Source organism: Pagrus pagrus (genome assembly GCF_965226575.1).
Source record: "Pagrus pagrus genome assembly, chromosome: 8".
Classification (NCBI taxonomy): Eukaryota; Metazoa; Chordata; class Actinopteri; order Spariformes; family Sparidae; genus Pagrus; species Pagrus pagrus.
The window spans coordinates 31308156-31331477 of record NC_140192.1 but is presented as its reverse complement, the minus strand read 5'-3'; the positions used below and the strand labels follow the sequence as shown (position 1 = coordinate 31331477).

At 42.5% G+C, this 23322-nt stretch overlaps 1 protein-coding gene across 1 annotated transcript in view; it reads right to left on the bottom strand.

Moving 5' to 3' along the window:
• The window catches only part of cacna1ba (calcium channel, voltage-dependent, N type, alpha 1B subunit, a), a 164533-nt gene that overhangs the window by 17360 nt on the left and 123851 nt on the right, over positions 1 to 23322 (bottom strand). The window contains exons 34-44 of the mRNA XM_084359949.1: positions 22132 to 22248; positions 21867 to 21932; positions 21639 to 21730; positions 18621 to 18771; positions 17413 to 17540; positions 16097 to 16193; positions 13222 to 13327; positions 12175 to 12282; positions 9519 to 9634; positions 8762 to 8892; positions 2851 to 2983 (exon numbers count right to left, since the gene is read on the bottom strand). Coding sequence (XP_084216075.1) covers positions 2851 to 2983; positions 8762 to 8892; positions 9519 to 9634; positions 12175 to 12282; positions 13222 to 13327; positions 16097 to 16193; positions 17413 to 17540; positions 18621 to 18771; positions 21639 to 21730; positions 21867 to 21932; positions 22132 to 22248 — 1245 coding nt within the window. The remainder of the gene's footprint in view (positions 1 to 2850; positions 2984 to 8761; positions 8893 to 9518; positions 9635 to 12174; positions 12283 to 13221; positions 13328 to 16096; positions 16194 to 17412; positions 17541 to 18620; positions 18772 to 21638; positions 21731 to 21866; positions 21933 to 22131; positions 22249 to 23322) is intronic.

Here is a 23322-nt window from a genome sequence, read left to right as displayed (position 1 = left end):
TCATTACAAACTCTTCCCAGTGTGTCTTGCAATTGGGTCCAAACCTGACCCGTTACAGCTCTTAAAACAGATATATTTAGGGGAGGTACAGTCGTGGTCAAAAGTTTCCATCCACATCTAAAGAACATGTATATCATGTCAGTCTTCAGTTCCAATGATTTCTACAGCTCTCGTGTTTCTGTGATGGAAGGAATGAAACACATACTACTTAAAAAGGAATCTTGGGAACCTGTCCTCCAACATCAAGCATTCCACCCACAGTTTGGGTGTGATCTTTGACTCTGAGCTTTGTTTTGACATACAAATTACCAAGATAGTACAATCATGCTTTCTCCAACTTAGGAACATTGCAGAAGTTAAACACTTAATATCTCGAGCAGAAATAATCCATGCGTTCATCTCATCATGCCTGGATTATTGTAACTCCCTGTATACGCTGCTCAGCCAAAAGACTATCGCCCGTCTCCAGCTCGGTCAGAACTTTGCTCGTTCAGAGACATGACCATATTGCTCCCATCCTTGCAACGCTACACTGGCTACCTAAAATATAGAAGTGATTTTAAACTTTAACCAATTACTTTTAAAGTCCTAGAAAAGTGCATGGCACAGTTGTGTCACTGCCATGATTAGGAAGAAAACACAAACTTTCACCTGTTGCTGAGAGAAAACTGGTCAGGATGGTCAAGAGTCAACAAAAAACCACCAAATAGCAAGTCTACAATGAATTAGAAGCTGTTGGAAGACAGGTGTCAGTGTCCACAGTCAAGTGTATTTTACATCAACATGAGCTGTGTTATGATCCCAGTTTATGTTCTCTGGTTTCCTGTTTTATTTTGAAATTGTTGCCCTCATGTGTCGTGTCTAGTTTTTCAGTTCCTCCTCCCAGTGTTTTTCCATTCCTTCCCTCAACTGTCCTTGTCCCTCCTCTCTCTACCTCTGTTCCTCGTCCTGTCATTAGTGTGTCTTTATATAGTCTTAGTTCTCCCTCATGTCTTCGTCAGTTCGTTCCGTGATGTCCCGTTCCCTTTTCTGTCCGTGTGGTTCCGTCTTCCTCCGACTTTCTCTGTGTTCGTTTCTGTTAGCTCCTGTTAGCCAGTGTCCGCCTGTGTCACTATTCTCTCTTCCCCCATGATGCCACCCAGTGTTCTCCTCCAGTGTCTCTTCCAGTGTCTCCTCGTGTCTCCCATTGGTATGTTTCTTATTTTCGTTCCTTGAGTTCTCATTTGATTTGTACTTTGGTTTTGTTGCACTTTGTTTTAGCTCTTTAGTTGCTACTTTGTATTTTGTCTTATTGTATTTTTAGAATTTAGGTTTTGGAATGGTCTTCCCAAAGTCCAGTCTTGAACCCCATCGAGAACATGTGGACTGTGCTGAAGAAACAAGTCTGTGCCAGGAAGCCAACAAATTTAGTTGAACTTCACCGATTCTGTCAAGAGGAGTGGTCAAAAATTCTGCAAGAAGACGACCAGAAGCTTGTGGATGTCAATCAAAAGCACCTAATTTTTTTTTGAGTTACACTTCTAATTTTCGTTATAGTGTGAGTATTCTTTAATTATCCATTATAATAATTATGGATATGCAATATTGGTTGATGTTTTTCCATAAATCCAGCAATGAACATGTAACAAGGAATGTCATTGAAAAGAAAATAACATAACAGCCATTACCTCATCCATGGTTAAACCAACAACTACTAAAATATCATTGTGAACATTATGAACCCCACCACCACCCGTCCTTGTAGGAGGACGTTGAACAGACAGAATAAAAACAAATAATACTTAAAAGAACTGTTCTTTCTAATGCACAGAGCTCCAAGAACTAAACTTGATCTGTAAATAATATGACATAGTAGCCTATAGCTAACGGTCATTATGCTTTTGCCTCTACCTGGTCTTTTTACTAAACTTAACCAACTCCTTTCTTCATTGCCTAAAACCCAACCAAAGCACTGAGCAAAGAATTTTTTTTTTCTCCCCGGTCTGCTGTCAGCAGGGTCGCCGGCTGCAGCAGCCTCGCGCCCGTGAAGTGGGCTCAAGCCGCGTTCAGCCGCGCTCGAGCGGAGCGGGGGAGAGAAACAATGTGTATTTCTTTTACTCTGTGGAAGATCTCCCAACGCAGTGAGGGACAAAGCAAGTGGGACAGATCTGCCCAGTCCCTGAGCAGCGCGCGTTTCACAGACAAGCCACAACGCAGAGTGTCAACAACGTCACCTGGTTCAGCAGCACCATGGACAGCTGCGGGGGCGGGGGGGTCGGAACAGCGGTGTTTTGACGCCCCCACCCCCGACTCCTGAACGTCACTCACTCACTCATCCGGGCATGTACTGCGGCCTCATGAGGAAACGTAGCTTTTTGATATGATGCTTTTCTTGTTCTCGAATACAAATATTTTTTAAAGTATTTGTTCGAAATAAGTATTTGTAAAAAACACGTTATTTGTGCCTTTCCGAATACTGTATTCGGGTTCGGCTCCACCCCTATCCTCCACTCAGTCATCACAGAAACATTAGAGATGTAGAAATCCTTGGACCTGAAGACTGACATGTTAAACATGTTCTTTACAAGTCGATGGAAACTTTTGACCATAACTGTATGTGCTCTACTGAGTGCCTTCCATTTGCAGTTAGCAGTTGTTTACAATAACACTTATTTAAATACTTTTTTAACAGATATCTTACCTCCTTAGAACATTCTGGCACCTAACATGACTTAGCCTGTTACAATTTGTCAGAACTAGAGATACTTGGGATAAATTGTATATAAAATGGATGTACATCTATGCAACAATGAGTACCTTGTTAAATATTCATATTTAGAGCATGTGTTGGAGATATATTACATACAGTACCTGGATAACAGCAGTGTCTGGTGTGTCCTCTGAAGGGCCCCTGGACATGTTTCTCTTAATCTTAGCTCGGGGTGCCTCCTTGGGTTTCTCCATCACCCAGGAAGATGATGCTTTGATGGGATCATGACCTGGCCTGTGTGTTACAGCAATCGCAGCTCAGCATTGTAATAATAATACTAATACAACTCCTCCTCCTCCTCCTCCTACAACCACTACTACTACTACTACTACTACTACTACTACTACTAATAATAATAATAATAATAATAATAACAATAACAATAAAAATAATAATAACAATAATGATAAGAAGAAGTTACACATCGTTCTGGAAGTAATATTTCTAAAAATATTTTCTAGAACACAGCCATTTCAAACTTTACTGTTTTTAGAACCTATTGTATGGAAAGTAAACTTGTGGTAGACATCTTGGGGATTTTTTAGCTGGGATTTAAAAAAAAGCTGAAAATGTTTATCAAACATGGAAAATTGCACTTCGAGATATTTTACTTAAAGTACTGTACATGCCATGTACTCAACTACTACTACTATTACTACTACTACTACTACTACTACTACTACTACCTCATCTAATTCTACTACTAGTACTAGTACTAGTACTACTACTACCTCAACGACTACTACTAGTGCTAGTACAAGTACTACTGCTACTACTACCTCAACGACTAATACTACTACTACCACTACTATTACTACTACCACTACTACTACCTCTACGACAACTACTACTACTACCTCTACGACTACTACTACTACTACTACCTCTACGACCAGATCAACAGACATCCCCGAAGAGATCAGGGGTCCGTTTCACAAAGCAGGTTCAACAAACTCTGAGTCTAACCTTGAACTCTGAGTTGATCTACTCTGAGATAGGAAACTCTGAGTTTTCGGTTCCAGAACAGCTGATTTGAGTTAGTTTGATCAACTCGGAGTAGTTTCACCTGGAGTTAAGCGCGTGCGCCACAAGTATAAAAAGACAGCGTCAATGGAGCCTCGTTTCGACGAGTCACCATGGCAACGGGAAGAGAAGGGCTACGTTTTTCACCCCACTGGGCGTTTCAGGGCGAGGCACACTTTTCTGACCGCTCTGCATACAGTTGCCTTGCTCAAGTGCTCTGCATCTCCGACGTTGTATAAAAAAACTCCCAATTCAAAAAAAATAAAAATAAAAAAATAAAACGCAGCGCAACACACAATATCTGCTGGGATGTGAGAGCATGACTTCGGTTGGTAATGTTGGAAATGTAAGGACGGATTAGGTTGTGTATGTAAATGATGGACTGTGACGTGAAACGGTACCGCTCAAAAAGATAATTGTCTGGGAATGCAAGAACATCTATGCGCGGTCTGATAATCATCTCCCGACGAATATTTAATTCTCTGCGCAGTAATGCTGCACCTTCATCCACGGGATCATTATCAAAAGGACATGCCATGGTAGTGAAAATAGTCGCCACCTAATATAACTTCTAATGTCGCCTACTGACTGATTTTTGCAGTGATTTTCTCAAAAAGCAGACGGCAGAACTATATTACGCCAAAACTAGCCTGCTGACTGAATGAATGAGGAAATCAAATACCGTGCGTGGCTGAAAGAGGGCGGAGACAGAGAGAAACTCGAGGTTTGTTGAGAAAAACCTGGTCCCGACCAGGTTAGGTTCATAGAGTATGTTACCATGGTAACTGACCGAGAGCTTAAGTTACCTCTCTCTGTGAAACAGGCTGGAGTTACCACTCTTTCTCTGGTTTGAGTTACCTCCCTTTGTGAAACGGAAAACTCAGAGTTTCCCTCATTTCAGGGTTAACAGACTCAGAGTTTCCACTAAACCTGCTTTGTGAAACGGACCCCTGGAGAAGGACACACAGAGTCTGCAGGGGAGGAATAAAGCAGCGGAATCCAAGAGCAAGGTTGAGACAACGGAGGCTTACGGAGAAGAGAAGAACCTAGGTGTCATATCAACTTTTGTGTAGACTCCACTGTTCCAGCTGAGACTGTGCATTGTTGCCCAAATAACAAGCCGTGGGTAACAAAGGACATTAAAGAAATCCTCAATGAAAAGAAGAGGGCTTTCAGAGCTGGCGACAGGGAGGAGGTGAGAATAATAAGGGACACCTAAAGCTGAAGATCAGGGAGGGTAAAGAAAACTACAGGAGGAAGCTGGAGTGGAAACTTAAGCAGAACAACACGAAAGAGGTCTGGAGAGGAATGAGGACCACCACTGGATTCAGGTCAGCTGGCAATAGAGGAGTTGAAAGCAGCATGGACCGGGCCGGCAAACTCAATCTGTTTTTTAACAGATTTGATACTGAGACCCCTGCACCCCCTGATAACACCACCATCAATCCCACTGTTGTCTACCAACTACCACCTTCTCCACCCCCTCCTCCTCCTTACAGCCTTTCATCCTCCTGTGAGATCCCCCCCCACTCCTCCTCCCCTGGTCTCCAAACTCACTACACACTACAACCAATTGACTCTACACCTCCCCCTCCCCTAGCTGTCACCTCTACAGTGAGCATCACAGCTGACCATGTTAGGAGACAGCTGGTGAGACTCCACTCGGGCAAGGCTGCGGGTCCTGATGGTGTCAGCCCCAAGGTGCTCAAAGCCTGTGCCCCCCAGCTATGTGGAGTACTTCACCATGTATTCAGCATGAGCCTGAGTCTACAGAGGGTCCCTGTGATGTGGAAGACATCCTGCCTTGTCCCTGTGCCGAGGATGACTCATCCCTGTGGCTTCAAGGACTACAGACCTGTGGCACTGACCTCCCACATAATGAAGACCCTGGAGAGACTCATCTTGGAGCAGCTCTGGCCCTTGGTCACACCACTCTTGGACCCTCTTCACCTATCAGCCCAAACTTGGAGTTGAGGACAGTGATGCAGGTGGATTCCCCCCTTGTGACCTGGATTATTGACTATCTGACTGGCAGACCACAGTATGTGCGCTTACAACACTGTGTATCAGATAGAGTGGTCAGCAACACCGGGGCCCCACAGGGGACTGTCCTCTCTCCCTTCATCTTCACCCTCTACACCACAGATTTCAACTACTGCACAGAGACCTGTCATCTCCACAAGTTCTTGGATGACTCAGCAATAGTTGGATGTATCAGTGAAGGTGCTGAGGATGAGTACAGGACTACTGTGGACTTTGTCACATGGTGTGAGCAGAACCATCCAGCTCAGTGTGACAAAGACCAAGGAACTGGTTGTGGACCTGAGGAGGACCAAGGTGCCGTTGACCCCTGTTTCCATCCAGGGGGTCAGTGTGGACATTGTGGAGGATTATAAGTATCTGGGAGTCCACATTGATAATAAACTGGACTGGGTTAAGAACACTAATGCCCTCTACAGGAAGGGACAGAGTCGTCTCTATTTTCTGAGACGACTGAGGTCATTCAACATCTGCCAGACAATGCTCAGGATGTTTTATGAGTCTGTGGTGGCCAGTGCTATACTCTATGCTGTTGTGTGCTGGGGCAGCAGGCTGAGGGTAACCAACGCAAAAAAGACTCAACAGACTGATTCGCAAGGCGGCAGGCCAGTGACGTTGTGGGAGTGGAGCTGGACTCCGTGGTGTCAGAGAATGGATGGATGCTGTCCAAGTTACATGTCATTTTGGATAATGGCTCCCATCCACTCCATGACGTGGTGGTCAGCCACAGGAGTACATTCAGTACTAGACTGATCACACCAAGATGCACCACAGCGCCACAGGAAATCATTCCTGCCCGTGACCATCAAACTGTTCAATTCCTCGCTCTGAGTGTCAGACACAAAGTTTTCAACGTTGGCATTATTCATTGCTCCAATATGTATATTTATTCTAGTGGAGTGTACATTTCTTGTATCTTTGTTTTGTTTTTGTTGTTCTTGTTTATATAATATTATTATTATTATTATTATTATTATTATTATTATCATTATTATTATTATTACTATTATTATTATTTCTGTATATTATGAACTTTGAATGGGAGCAGCTGTAACGTAAACAATTGCCCCTCAGGGATAATAAAGTATTTCTGATTCTGATTCTGATACTACCTCTACTACTACTACTACTACTACTACTACTACTGCTACTACTACTACTACTACTACTACCTCAACTACCCCTGCTACTACTACTACTACTACTACTACTACTACCTCAACTACTGCTACTACCACAAGTACTATGACTACCAATGCTACTACTACTATGATTAGTACTACTACTACTACTACTACTACTACTACTACTCATACTTAAAATAACAATAATTTTACAGTGCTATATACAGGAAAGACAAGATAAACAATACAGCACAATAAAATAATGATGCTGGAAAAATAGAATAAACTAATAAAATACTCAACAATAAAATAATACATAATAATGTAGTGCACTGCACATAAAAAGGAAGTGTTACAGCATATATATGAACATCCAAAGAGGTTAAAAGCCTCTGATTCTACAGTCAGTTCAGTCAGAACTGAAGAAGCTTTTCTGATTTGAGGTGAAATGCTTTTAAGAATCTAAAAGAAAGCCCAGTTGACTTTGACCTAGCCCATCTCTCACCCATTATACAATATGTTAGTATAAGTATAAAAATAAATGCACTAGATATACATACAGTATGGCAGACATACGTGGAATCAACACCCATGTATTAAACATGATGTGATTTGAGAAGGTCTCCTTCCAGATTCCAGATCAGGGTGGGAACTAGCTCACCACTAGCTACAGTACTTTGCTACTGTTCAGGCAGATTTATGTCTATCTATCTATCTATCTATCTATCTATCTATCTATCTATCTATCTATCGTTCAGAGAACAATTTAACCTGTTGTTTTTCATGTCATTAAATATAAATCTGTTTGGTGTTTACTGAAGAAGAGAGGATTATTGAAGTATTATTCAACACATACTGATATCATTGAAAACGTGGTGGACAAAACACAAATAGATCAGGCAGTACAGTCACAGCAGTAGTTTTCATGTACACATGTACTGTATATATATCAAACAGATGCAGCAGACTGGAGTCGCAGTTTGCGTGTTATTTGTGTGAGAGTTTGCAGAATGTGTCTTTCTCTTCATCACAAAATTGTTTAAGAGAAGGTCATGTAAACTATAGGGGGAGACACGTTGACAGAGGTTGATTACATTCTGCTGCTGCCATCTTTGTAAATCAGGCACTGAATACACACAGAATCCAACCGCAAATTCAATGAAAACCGCAGTGCACATTTGTGCAGTGCCATTTTCTCAGCAACTCTGATCCTCAGTCTTAGTCTTTATTCTTAAAGGTCCCATATTGTAGAAAGTACAGCCTGATGAGGCCTGATCACAGATATACCGGTATACGTGTATATGTTGTCCAGCATTATACTAAATTTTTGAGATTATAATGCAGAAAAAGGTTCTTCTAGTAATCATACTGTAATTATTACATTCCCAGTGATGTTTACTGTTTCAGTGCACTGATGTCATTTTAGACAAAGTTTATTGTAACACAGTAAAATATCCTGCCTCCATTAAATATCTTTTAATTTCTTGCCACAAGCATTCGATAGCACAGCCGTGGTTACAAAAACACTGCCAGAGCTGATGTGGAACCCTGCTGTGAGAGCTACCCAATCAGAGCAGACTGGTCCTTCAGGGAGGAGGACTTAGAGGGTCAGGCACTAAAATGGATTCAATTTTCAACCTTAAAGTGATAGTTTGGTACTTGGTGGCCATCATCTCGCTTGCTGCTGGTACAGTTTCAGCATTACAAAGCCCTGCTTCCTGCCAGAGCTGCACGCAATTTATGTAAAGTCACTCTTTTACATTGGATGTAGTTTTTAGTCTTGATGTGTGGACTTAAGTTTGGTTTCCTGAAGTGTTGAACTTACAGCGTGCGTCCATTGGTGAGGGGGTTGGAGCTAGGTCTGGTCTGTGGGGGCTCTTCACTGTTTAACATCAGATTGTTCTCCTGCATGTGAGTCAGAGGCAGCAATGGCTTAAACAGAGCCCTGACCTGGCACTGTGGAGGAGAGACGGATGGCAACATGCTGAAGACATTCAGAGGCAGCAGGCAGAATATTGTTGGATCCAGGTCTGACAGCGGGGGCTCAGTGCCAACCCAGATGTGGAGACTTGGGCCAGAATATTCATTTCTTGCAGTCATGCTTATATGTAGTACATGTGTGCTTATCTTTGTGAGTGTTTGTGTGCGGAAACAAACATGCACCTGTGCAGTAGATGTGCAAGGTTGCAATAAACCCCAGCAACAGCCAAATGCAGATTCACTTTTGGCTGTGACTGGTACATGTGCCTTTCATATCAGCTCGGTGCTTTTACTCTGACAACATTCCATTGGGAAAGCAGTAGAAAGATTTTGTAATCCACTAGTTAATGACTAGTGGATACAAAAGTATCGTCTTTGCATGTGTGTATACAAGCAGGCAAACAGTGAAAGTGTGTATCAGTGTGTACAGGCATAATTTATGTGGCTGCATGCAAAAACGTTTGCAGTATTGCATCAAATGTGTGTGTGCTTCAGTGCATGTCTGTGTGTGTGTATGTATGTGTGTGTGTGTGTATGTATGTATGTATAATGTGTAGTGTGTAGTGTGCAGTGTGCAGGCATGTTTGGTGTGCATGTTGTACCTGGGAGCCTGACGCACTCTGTTGCTGCTGCAGCTGCAGCCTCTTCGCTCGGTTCTGCTTGTAGTAGTCGAAGATCATCAGGGCCGCATAAACCTTTCCTACTGTCAGTTCATTGGCTGAGAAGAAATTATGTGAAGAAAGAAGACAGGAAAAAGGAGAGGAGAGGAGAGGAGAGGAGAGGAGAGGAGAGGAGAGGAGAGGAGAGGGGAGGGGAGGGGAGGGGCGAGGAGGGAGAGGAGAGGAGAGGAGAGGAGAGGAGAGGAGGGGAGAGGAGAGGAGAGGAGAGGAGAGGAGAGGAGAGGGGAGGGGAGGGGAGGGGTGAGGAGGGGAGAGGAGAGGAGAGGAGAGGGGAGGGGTGAGGAGGGGAGGGGAGAGGAGAGGAGAGGAGAGGAGAGGGGAGGGGAGGGGTGAGGAGGGGAGAGGAGAGGAGAGGAGAGGAGAGGAGAGGAGATGAGATGAGATGAGATGAGATGAGATGAGATGAGATGAGAGGAGAGGGGAGGGGAGGGGAGGGGTGAGTAGGGGAGAGGAGAGTAGAGGAGAGGAGAGGAGATGAGATGAGAGGAGAGGAGAGGAGAGGAGAGGGGAGGGGAGAGGAGAGGAGAGGAGAGGAGAGGAGAGGAGAGGAGAGGAGAGGGGAGGGGAGGGGAGAGGAGAGGAGAGGAGAGGAGATGAGAGGAGAGGGGAGGGGAGGGGTGAGTAGGGGAGAGGAGAGGAGAGGAGAGGAGAGGAGATGAGATGAGAGGAGAGTAGAGGAGAGGAGAGGGGAGGGGAGGGGAGAGGAGAGGAGAGGAGAGGAGAGGAGAGGAGAGGAGAGGAGATGAGATGAGAGGAGAGGGGAGGGGAGGGGAGAGGAGAGGAGAGGAGAGGAGATGAGAGGAGAGGGGAGGGGAGGGGAGGGGTGAGGAGGGGAGAGGAGAGGAGAGGAGAGGAGAGGAGAGGGGAGGGGAGGGGTGAGTAGGGGAGAGGAGAGTAGAGGAGAGGAGAGGGGAGGGGAGAGGAGAGGAGAGGAGAGGAGATGAGATGAGAGGAGAGGAGAGGGGAGGGGAGGAGAGGAGAGGAGAGGAGAGGAGAGGAGAGGAGAGGAGAGGAGAGGAGAGGAGAGGAGAGGAGAGGAGAGGGGTGAGGAGGGGAGAGGAGAGGAGAGGAGAGGAGAGGAGAGGAGAGGAGAGGAGAAGAGATGAGAGGAGAGGAGAGGAGAGGAGAGGAGAGGAGAGGAGAGGAGAGGAGAGGGGTGAGGAGGGGAGAGGAGAGGGAGGGAGAGGAGAGGAGAGGGGTGAGGAGGGGAGAGGAGAGGAGAGGAGAGGAGAGGAGAGGAGAGGAGAGGGAGAGGAGAGGAGAGGAGAGGAGAGGGGAGGAGAGGGGAGGAGAGGAGATTCTGCTGACTCATTCCTCTCTGGTCAATCCATCTCTGTTTGCCTGCCTGTCTCCCTCGTGGTTTAGTTTAAATAAAAGGAACTTCTTACAGTGAGTGATAAGATAAATTCCCAGTCCATGTTTAAAATAAAGTTTTAGGGTAAACAAAATGAGCATTTGGACAGATTTGAATGGAAATGCCTTTGCGTAGTTAGGTGGTGAACACAATTCTTACCAAAAGGTGGCAGCAATAGCAAAGCCCACAACTGCACAGTAATCCTTGTCTTTACAAGCACTATGCTGATGGACACACAAATACTGACCCAGGCCACCATTTATCAGGCTGCTATAAGTAGAAATCTTTCACTTTTACTTCTGCTCACAACAATAAAAGCCATTTATCACATTTCTTGCATCTTAAAAATGCTCCAGAGGTCTCTGATGTTGGTTAAATGTACAGTAGATATTTGATAATTGCATGAGAGATACATAGAAAATATATGGTTTACATAACATTAGCTGTAGTTCTATGTTTATAATTCAGAATAGGGTAGTTTTAGCTAATATTTGCAATTGGTTTGTTAGTTTTGGCTGTTACACCACTTTTTCTTTATTTGCATTCAGTTACAGTCTCAGTTTTCACAAACGTGTATTCAGTTAAAGAACCTACAGAGGCTAGCTCTGACATGGCGTCATGACTTTGGCTCTTGTATCTTAGCATTTCTGTGTTGGCTTCAGCCCTCAACTGTGACCTGATATGATTAAAAACATGTTTTTTTTTAAATGAGGTTATAAGTCAATGGCTTTGACACGGCAGCTCCAAAGAACCTTGTATAAGAGAAAAGCAGCCATAATATCTCATTACATACTGTCACCATGGTAATAACTCAGAGGCGTTCAGGTGATTTACTTTATGATGAACTCTCCTTTATGAATATGAGCTAGTTTGAGCTAAGCTAGCTGAGTTAGTTAGGGTGTGAAAATTTATAGTTGAACTTTCACATTAAGACATCATTGTTTAATTATTAAGTTAGTCCACAGTGAAAGAAAATACCTGTAGTGAAGGATTTCACACTGTGATAAAAATAAACACTCCTGACACCATGATTACACATCCCGTACCTTCTGATGTTGTCCTGTACATAATTCAGTTACTTTTGATAAATAAGTTACTTTACATAATATCTGAAACAGTGTGTCACCCACTTTTCCATCTCCTGAACACCCAGGCTGTGACAAGGAGAAAAAGCTATTTCGGCGATTGTGTAACACAGAAGGTAGATAATGGTGAGATGCTTACGTTTATGTGGCGTCACCAGCAGGTCCATGGTCTTTTGAGAGAGGCTGGGCCACACTGTGGACAACTCCTTCTTTAACTCTGCATCAGATAATCGCTGGGCTACCATTCCTGGAAATCCACAGAGAGAGAGAGACTTTTAACCTCTTATTAAAACACTTGGATCAACTGCCAGTCACAGCACCATCTACTGTGTTTTACAAAGAGATAGAAAAAGGTGGTTCATTCTAAATTCACAATACAAAGCAAGTAAAGCGGTAATAAGTTGTTCCTGAGACGAGGCACAATGAGAATTCCTCATTAAAAGTGCAGATAGAGGCAGTGAAGCCAGGCAAGAGAATCCAGCAGACAGCACAAAACCTTCTAATGAGTCCAACTGGGAGTCACATGTGCCCATTTCCAGCTCTGAGAACAATAAATAGCAGCTGGCTTTTTGAACACATCTGTCACTCTGACATTTCACATAACATTAAAATGTGGTTTGACATTGAGAAATTTGTCATTTATCATTTTACTTCATTGTATCAGTTATTTGGGTTAAAATGCATCTCTACAATCTGTCTAAACCAGACACCTTAGACACACCTTAGAAATCAGATGGGTTCAGGTTTAAGTTTGCTCAGGAAAGCATTGCGTCAGTTTTTCTCTTCAGTCTGGTGTGCAGGATTAAAGTCGATTTGGGGGCAGAAAATAAACATGACATTCACATTTATGCTTTCATTAGTGTATAATCACCTGAAACTAAGAATCGTTGTGTTTTCATTACCTTAGAGTGAGCCTTCTATATCTACAGAGGGAGTCCACCATGTTGCACTGCCATGTTTCTACAGTAGCCCAGAACGGACAAACCAAACACCGGCTCTGGAGAATGGCTTTCACATTTTTCACATTTTCAGTGACCACCGTAGGCAAAGATATTTTTTAAATTGTGTAAAAAAATGTATCTGTTTGTCCCAGTGATTGAAAACCAGAGAGAAGGCCTTTACATTAGTCTGTTATACAAACTTTTCTTCTCTTCTTTTTTAACAAGGTGTGGTGTGTTTCTCTGACCTGATGCCAGTTTGATCTCCAGAGCTGTGCGAATCAGGGCCATCAAGGTGGAGGTGAAGTGGACGGTGTTGTCATCAGCGATGGGCATGTTCATTTTGACAAGGCGCTGTGGAGAGGAGATGAGTGGTGACAGAGAGATGTTAGGTCACTGAGTGATTACAAATAGCCTAATCAAAACATACAATTCACCCAGAGAAATCAATCTGTGTGCTGCTGTGATCCAATACTTTCTATTGATTCACTCTCCTAGCATAAAGTACCTTGAATGTGCTTTGCTAAGTTTTATTGAATATGTGCAAGTTTGGCCATATTGGTAAAATGTTACTGAGTCTCAGTTCAGCACACAAAAAGCCTTCTCTACAAGTACGTACAAAGGAGACAAACTAGACATTCACATTCACTGCTATTGGCTACAGTATGCACTACGCTGCATGTCAAAGTGCACTGGTGCAAGACTGACATTGACCGAAATAAAGGTGAGAGAAGGCATGTAACGCATAACCATGAAGGTGCCTCGACAGTCGCAGGAGCTCGACTCTGTGGTTGCCATCCTAACAATCATCAACTTGGAGTTGAGGAAAGTTGGGTATGCTCTACATGTACAGTGGCAGCTAGCAAAAAAGAGTGTCCATTCCACCAAGCTTAGGCAGACTTAGCAGGAAGACTTGGTTCAGGTAAGACTAATGACACCACTAGATGCTTACAGAATGCTGTGGGATTGTTGCTGTAAGAGTTGAGCTCCCCTGAACACAAAAAGCATTCACCTACATGTGCTATCAGTGGCAGTGCAGAAAGTAAGAAAGACCAGATTCAGAATGAGACGGGGATGGAGAGCTGAGGGGCAAACACATACGCGTACAACCACGCTAATTTGCATGTGGTCACACACTCAATTAGAACATAGTACATACACACACAACCACAGGCTTTACAGTCACTCAGAAAGACAGCAGAAACATCTGAAATTGTAAAAGACAAGTATAGAGTATCTTAACCAGGTCTTAATTACAAATCTTTTTACAGCCTGACAGAAAAATTGTGGACGTGCGACATTGTGCCCATATGGACATTATATGACCCTGGTATTAATGAGACCTGATCACAGGCCTTTGTATTTACACCTGGTATTATCATCTTGATTAAGCTTACATTGTGTGTAGATCTCAACAAGCCTTATTAGGTAGCTGGAGCTGCTGGACTTGTCAACTAACATTACATCTAACTAACACCTAACATGAAGGCAATAAACACTGGCCCAAAAAGATGCACTTCCATATCATTACAAACAGAAAGATTGTGAGATGATGAACCCACTTTTCTGAATGTCACAAACAAACCTTTTCCTTGACAACAAAATGAATATTGAACCTTTTCATGGTAATCTAACTGTCATACTGTTCCCAAAAAGTGGAAGCCTGAGGTCCCCAGCACAAGAGTCTCCCAAGATGCTGCTGCTGTACGAACGTATTTTTTATTTCTTAAAGAAGTCTGTAGTTTTTTGAAGAAAACATGGAGATGGCAAGGCAGAGGCTGAGATACTGTAAGTGACCTTTTCTTCATTGAACTGATTTTGCATGAGGTCACATTCTACAAATGTAATTTACTCCTGGCTAGTGCAAGGCAACATATTGATATAATAGCATTATTGTGATATGGTATGTAGTTTCTGGATATGGTAATATTACATAAGTGTTGTCTTTCCTGGTTATAAAGGCTCATTGCAGAAAAGTGATGACAATTTCTGAACTTACCAGACAGTTCTACTTGTTCTAATACTTGCCTTTACCCACTTAGTCATTATATCCACATTACTGATGATTATTGATCAGAAATCTGACTGTGTTCATATTTTAGTACTAATAGTCATCCTCACAATATTGTTGCAATATCGTTATTGAAGTATTTTGTCAAGATATTATATTTGATTTTGTTCAAGCATGTATTCAGTGCTTTTTATACAGTCTACAATATCTAAAATTACCTAAAAAATACTACTAATTAAGGCTCAGCCCTCCACCTGGCTGAGATCTGATCACAATGTAAGCCAGATGTTGATGATGATGATCACAATGCTCTGTGTGCACTGACACCTGTATTAATATCAATTCAGAGAAGATATTGAGATTGGATCACACGTTAATATCAGGTGGAAATTTGGTCTATTTTTCATTTATCTCAAACAATATTCGGCAAAAGATCAAATAAAATTCACACTGACATAATTTTGTCAACGCTGTGCAGCACTTACATTCTGACACTCAAACAAACACACAGGTAAACACAAATGTCTCCGACAGTGGATAGATGAGATGAGATGAGAGAAGGAATGACAGGGGATGGGCAGCAGAGACAAACTCACAAAGTGAAAAGCACACATAGAAAGTATTACTCCCACAGAGAAGCAACAGAAGCTGCACGCACGCACTCACGCACCCACACACAAACACACACACACCTGAGCACACAGAAACACACACACACACAAACACACACACACACACACACACACACACACGCACACACACTGCTCCACAAAATCAAACCCCAACTAAAGCGTATCATTCAAAGGAATAGTGACATAAAGTGACAAATTTCCTCCTTAAACATGATATATTTCAATTAACATGACTTTAAGTCCTCTCAGTTAAGCTCTATGTCATTATCATTAGTGATGGGTATTAGCCAACGCAAGCAGCTATGCTCAAAGAAACAGTAAAGACAATAGAAATGAGGTAGGGGCTTACACCAAAAATATAGGAGCACTAGCAAAACAAACGAGGGAACACTGCAGAGCACAGACATTGGCTTGAGTTCACGCCAATGGGAGAAAGGTTGTCGAACACAGGGAAGAAGTTGGAGGAAGAGGAGGGTCTACCTTGTAAGCGACTCTTGGTGGACATTTCTTTCCCAAACCTAAGGGTGGGGACATGTGGAGCAGCATCTGATACATATCGAGGTACTTGATACGGCCACTTGACAGGGTAGGAAATAAAAAAATAAAATAAACATAACCCAAACAGAGAAGGATGGGGAGTTAGAGAAGGAGGAGAGGAACAAAGGGAAGAAATCAACAAAACAAGATAATAATGGAAAGGAAAAAAAGAAATCTGTTAATAGATTTCCTATAGTGAGATGTAAGGTGGATGTCATCCTCGGCCACTGTGTCGGGGCACAGGGATGCATCACTGTGGAGCTCTGGATCCCTGACAGGAAACATGGGATGACAAAGAGTGAGTTTGGTGGGAGAGGGTTAGGAGGAGGAGGGGAGAGAAGAGGGGAAGATGGGTTGACCCAACACACGGGATGCTGATGGGAGGGAAGAGAAATGACAGCATTGTAACGGGGATGTCTGCCTCAGCATGCTAGCAGACATCCCGCTGGTACTTCAACCAAGGTGCACGGAGACAAAGGTTTCAATGCCAGCCCAATGATTTGTCAGGGGCTTTCACTCATAGCCTGGCTGTTCTCTGGCAGATGTCTTCCTAAAAAGATCATACCACATTCTTCATAAAGCTTTTGATCTGATTCAGATGTTCTAAAGATCTGAATGTGGTGATCACATTTCTTTCAAGACTTTTGAGGGTTTAATCTGATAGAAATGGGAAGTAAAAGGTGTCTGCAGTCTAAACATGACAGACAGGAGAAAGAAGGCATGGCAGGCGGCATGTTGGGACAATGCCGTGGCTTTGAAAGCTTTGTTTCCTCTCCGGCATCATCAACCAAAGCCAGTCAGTTTGGAGGGGCGGGTGCTAGTGTAAAGGCGATTTCATTGGTGCACAGCCATTCAGTTAAAAGTCTCTTGGCATAGAGGTACACAAAGCACCCTAGTGACGGAAATGTCTGGTATTTGCAAACCTTGTATGCTACCCTATTAGGGCAGTTCTTCCCTAAGCCAAGGGGGGGTGAGATAACACGTAACAAATTGTACATATCCTTATAGGAAATCCGTCCGCTGTGGAAAAGAACAAGCACATAAATAAACAAACGTTGAGGACAGCTTAAAATAAAACAATATTTATCAGTGGGCTGACTGCATACAACAAGGTATAGGGACAAGGTCAAGGAGTACAAGACCTCATTCAGTCACCTTAGTCACAAACGGGAAAGAGAGGAGTAAAGTTAGGGTGTCTATTCCCTCCACTTTACTTTGTATGCTATTCTTTGGGGCCCATAGGGGAGGCTTGAACATACCATGCAGCCGGGTCATACTCGGCCCAAACCCGGATGAACTCATCGAGGTGATGAGGCCCCAGGATGGAGGAGTCTCTTGTTAAGTACTCAAAGTTATCCATTATGACAGCCACAAACAGGTTCAGCATCTGGAACACAGACATCAGGTAGAGTTAAGTCTGTGGTTTGGCCTGCTAACACAGGCAACTAAAACAATCATTTTGAAATTCTGAATATAAATCTAGCACTGGGATGATCGGCTCAGCTGCTTTAGAGTCTGCAAAAATCTCTTATGTCAAAGTCAACTTTGGTGAATAAAACCAGACTCTAAGCTGTCTTCACACTGATGACCTTTGAGTGGTTGAACTGCTGACCTCTGAGAGGTTTGCAGCATTACCTTGTGGGGCAGATGGATTCACAAGATCACATGATCATGCCATCTCGCAAATCCATCTCGCCAGGCTTTAAGCTATGCACTTGTGTCTGAACCACAGTTGTTCAGATCAGTCAGCAACGTATGAGTAACTTCTTGCAGCTACAGGGGTAGTTTAGATGTAATCCACAGCCAGAGAAGTAACTGTTCATTTTAAAATAGCCACTGCTAAAGATGCTAGTGTAGCTGCTACAGCATCAGTTACTGTATATCAGAGCTGGAGAGAATATTTAATTGAAGATGTTTTCACTCTTCTCTTAACTGGCTTCAGTACGAGTTTGATTGGCTCTGCTGGTGGTAGCGCTATCCCACTGTTGATTTGCTTGGTGGAAGTAAGCCTGTGATAGACAGATGTTTTGTCCAATCACCTGCAAGGTATTTTTTGAAAGTGGCTGCCCTTTTCCAAACAGTTTCTAGCAGCACTTTCCCAGATGCTTCTGTAGAACAAACCATCTGCTGCATCAGGTTATCTACAGGAATAGCATCGATGCATTTTAGCTGTGTTCACCATCCTGATCTTTTGGAATATAAAGTGCTTCATATAACAGGCATGATCTGCACAAACAAATTACAGATTTAGCTTTAGTTAGGCAGCTAGCTTGAAGCAATACTGTGCCTGGCTAGCGCTAACATGTTTCTGGCTAGCACCTATTTGTTAAGGACAGCTGGATGAACGTTGCTGTGTTACTTTCTGGTGCACTACTTTCTCTCAAAGTGACCTAACAGTCACATGTGACAAAATCAATCACAGGCCAAAAGTTACAGTGGCTACGTTCAGGTGTGTTTCAGTACTGACCAGGAAGGAGCAGAGGAAGATAAAGGAGACAAAGTAGAAGTAGGCAAAATCACTGCCACACTCTTTGCCATGGGACCCTGATCGCTCGTCACAGGCTCGGTGACTCAAACATGATAACATGATCTCGTGCCAGGCTTCGCCAGTTGCGCTCCTGATACACACAATAACACAGAGAAACAGAGACATAAAGGGCTAGTTGAGCAGGATGGTAGTTCAGCTTCAACAACACTAAACACACACATCTGAATTCTGCGCTGTTTGTAGACTGTGTGTTGAATTAAACATGTTCACAATTGTGCTTGAAGCTAAATTTAAAATTGTTTTGTGTTGATTTACCAATTTATAACTTAAAGCCTCTGAAAACCTGGTTTCAAATCTCGAAATACTTATCCATAACAAGCAATTTTTAAGTTATACACTTTAAGACTCAGTTTGTCTGTTTCATCAGCACTGTGCTGGTGAGGTTTGATCACATTAGCCTCACAATGAGCAAACAACCCACCAATTGCTAACAGATTTGGATTCAAAGACACATAGTTATGATTCGTGCTACCACGCCTACTACATCTTCTTCCAACAGAGCCCACCCACCTTAAATCAGTACAAAGAGCACAGACAAAAACACAGAAAACAGAACATTTAAAACCAGTAAAACTTTGCAGAACATTGTGTGATCATGCACAACCTCGAAGCTCACAGTAAGAAGCTGATTCAGAAGAATGTTTTCAGGGCCTTCAATGCTTTATTGATGAAACTAAAATTCAAATAATGTTGGAATCAATGTGAAACCAAGTAAGGGTGTTGGGCTATGCCTCTGAAATCTGCAGTGTCACTTGGATTTAGAGATGCAAATGAAATTAATATTTTATTTCATTTCAAGAATTTCCAATAAACAAACCATAAATAAATAAATAAATAAATAAATAAATAAAAACTGAGTTAATATACATCTATTATTATTGTGGTACTTTAATCTTGAATCGTAGTTTGCTGTTTATGATTTATTACCCCATACACATCCAGGTCATTGGCTCCTGCTTATTTTTCCATCCTGGACTGGATTTCATCCTTAATGAAAGGAGGTCGATTAAATGGATGGAAGTTTTTCTATTGTTAAAAGTTTTTCCGTTACTGTGATATTTGTGTTTTCTTATTGATGTTACTTAAGATCAATGGTCATCTGTGTATTTTAACTGAACAAGTAAACCTGTCTTACTGTGAATTCTTTCCATTTCTAACTGACTGCCCCCTCCCCATTCCTCCAGCCTGTACTGGATTAGGTTCTAATTATTTTAGAGGATATGAGTTACTGTTATTTGACTCTGATGAAGATGCATTTGGTGTCGAACTGTCACAATGCAACTCACAAAAAATCTAGAGAACAGCTGTGCTCAGTGTTTGAGAATGTTTCACTGTTCACTGGAGCTTGTTCCTGCTTCCTGTTACAGCGAGGCAGCAGCCCTCTTGAGGCCAGTTCAAATTAATGGCTCGCTGAACAACAACTATGTGGCAAAAGAGTAGGAATATTAGAGCGATCTATGTGTTCCTCATACTCACTTATTCTCAGCCAATTTGTATCATCTTGTGAACATGAGGCTGGGATCAAGAATGGAGAGTGCTGCCAATCAAGTTCAATACTCCAGATAAAAGAGCAATTATTTAAGCAATGAAAGCACTAGCATTTATATGGCCTAGGGAAAAAGATACATGTATATAGCATATATGGACTATATGGACTAGACATCTACATAGCGCTATTCTACTACCAACTACTCAAAGCACTTTACAACACTTGACACATTAAGCCATTTACACACATTCATACACTGATGGCAGAGGCTGCTATGCTAGGTGTTGACCTGCTCATCAGGAGCGATGAAGTGCTTCCTACACAAAGCGCCCATGATATTTCCATCCTCAGCCATTCACTCATTTACTCACACAGTCAGTGATCAGGAGCAGTTTTGCAGTTCAGTGTCTCGCCCAAGGATACTTTGACATGCAACTGGAGCCGTGGATCAAACCACTGATAAATGGACAAACCATTCTGCCTCGTAGGCCACAGTCATCCTAAGTTACCCTTTCTTTAGCTGTGCAGCATGTGCATTTAAAATTGAAATTGACTGTAATAGACTCTTGTCAATAGACTGACTGTGTGTTTGTCATTAACAGCACACAGATGGTGCTTTTCAGGAACGACTTGATCTTTACTTGGTCATTTCCTTTTTGGAATACAATTTACTCAACTGTCTTTATTTGACAGTTTTACTGGTGTAGTGTATTAGTAACTTAGCAGATTTAAATGTTACAGTATATACAAAACACATGACCATCTTATAAAATACGATGACTGTTATAGGTTAAACTACCCAACAGAATAAAAATTGGTTAAAATTGGCTTCATGGCAACTAGCCACAAGATTATAATGTCACGCTTAAGCAATAATGCATCAGTAATAATAATCCAGTAATACATAGTAATGTATAACTATGCATGCCTAGTGATACACCTTTGACAGTAGCGTATTTTGTTGATAATACTTGAGGAACTCTTGAGGAACATGATATTTGTGCTGCCATAGACTTTGATGGTGAGGACCTGTGTTAGCCCCCCCACACACCACTACTTCTGCCTCTGATGTCCAGTTTCTTAGACCTTTCATGTATTACCCCCCTCCGCTCCCTTGTCTTGAAGAGTCTTACAGTTCAGTTGGATTGTCTGACTGTGAATAATTCAATAGTTATAGATGTGTGAGGAGGTGACAATGTCCATGTTTTCTCCACACCTCTGCCTGACTGACTACCATTAGCATGTTTATGTCTTTCCATCTGATCACTATAGCAGCTATGATATCATCTAGATGAGGTCCAACCTAATGTGGTTTTGGTGCTAATTACCTACTGGGCTGTCTGTTAATCTTGAAGTCCAAGTGATTACATTTGTAAGCAAAAACTGTCTGTATTTGGTCAATGTGATCTAATGTGCTCATGAGATTTATATCATAACATTTCTTATACCTGAACAGCAGCATGAGAGCTTGGAGGAAAGTGCGGAAGTTGTTGTGGTGATTGATAGCTGTGTCCTCATTCAGATCAATGTTGCCAAACACCTGAAAAAGAGACACAGTGAGGGAAATGGATTTCTACTGTCTCAGCAATATGCACTTCATGTTTTTCACGATCAGGCTGCAACATCCAAATGGTGAACCACAGTCTGAATATCATGGCCTCTATGAACACACCCACCTGCATCCCAATGATGGCATAAATGAAGAACAGCATAGCAATCAGCAGGCAAACATAAGGCAGGGCCTAAAGGAAACAGCAGGACATCAAAACACATTGAATTATTAATATCCACTTTCAATTATTCCATCCTGGATGTTTGACTTTGTGTGTGCACGTAGCTACTATTTGTGCTCGCGTGAAAGTAAAATAGCACACGTGCATGTAAATAGATGCTAGTATATGTGCAGAATGTTTGTGCACATGTGATGATGTGTGTGAGCACCTTGAAGGACTGGACAAAGGTCCACAGCAGGATGCGGATAGTGTAGCCCTGCCTCAGCAGCTTGATGAGCCGAGCAGCTCTGAACAGCCTCAGGAAACTCAAGTTCAGCAGCCTGTCCTGTTAGACACAGACGGGACATCAAGCACTTACCAACCAAAGACCCTCTTCACACGCCCGTATCACAGGGATGAACTGTTTTAAAAGTCACCACAGCTGGACACAAATGATCACAGTGGTGACATGTTGATCCCCTTTAACAAGAATGCATGAACAGAAACATACAAGGCACCAAGTGTAACTATTTCATTAAAGCCAAGCCAAGGAGCTCATGTTTTCACCCCTGTCTGTTTGTTTGTCGGTTTGTTTGTCATCAGGATTACACAAAAACTTGGCCCAGAATAGACCTCAATAACTTTTGATGGGGATCCAAATAAGTGCGGTTCCAGGATGTTTTTCTTTTACATTGCAAAAGGGGGCATTTTTCAACATTTTCATTAATTTCTCAGGGATGTGGGGGGTATGGATTAATGTACGGATCTTGATAAAAGAAATCAGGTGTATTCAGGTGGCTGGTATCTATGAATGAGTACAATTTGATGCAGATCTTAGATCTGGTGATCTTAAATTATGGTGAAGCAGTTACTGGTGGTTTAAAATGTAGAGTAATACCAGGCTGTGGAGTTTGATATTAGATGAGGCTTGACTGAATTAAAGACTGTTGGGCCTTGGTGGAGTTATACACTCTACTGACTGCCATTCTATGGAAGAATTATCCTATCTTTATTCAAGAGCGTAGATTTTCAGTTTGAGAGCATGATTTCATTCCTTTTCAGTGACACAGCTCCTTCTCGTGCTCAGATTTATTCTCCTCATGCTCACATTTTGTGCTCGCACTGAGATGTTTGCTGCTTTCTTTCAAAATGTGTGCTTGAACTCAAAAATCACATGCTTGTGCTCACACATCTTCTTCTTGCACACAAAAATGTCGCTTGCATTCAAATATGTCCTGCGCTCGCTCAGATCTAAAGTCTGCGCGCTCAGATCTAATGTGCACGAGTCTGCTCAGACTCAAGGCTGTCCCCCCCTTAAAATATTGTGTTTCACCAGCCAATAAGGAGACAGCTAGAGTGTGGACCAATCAAATGACGGATGCCGCCTTGGGTGCGTTCCTTCGCCCTTTTTTGAGTGCTC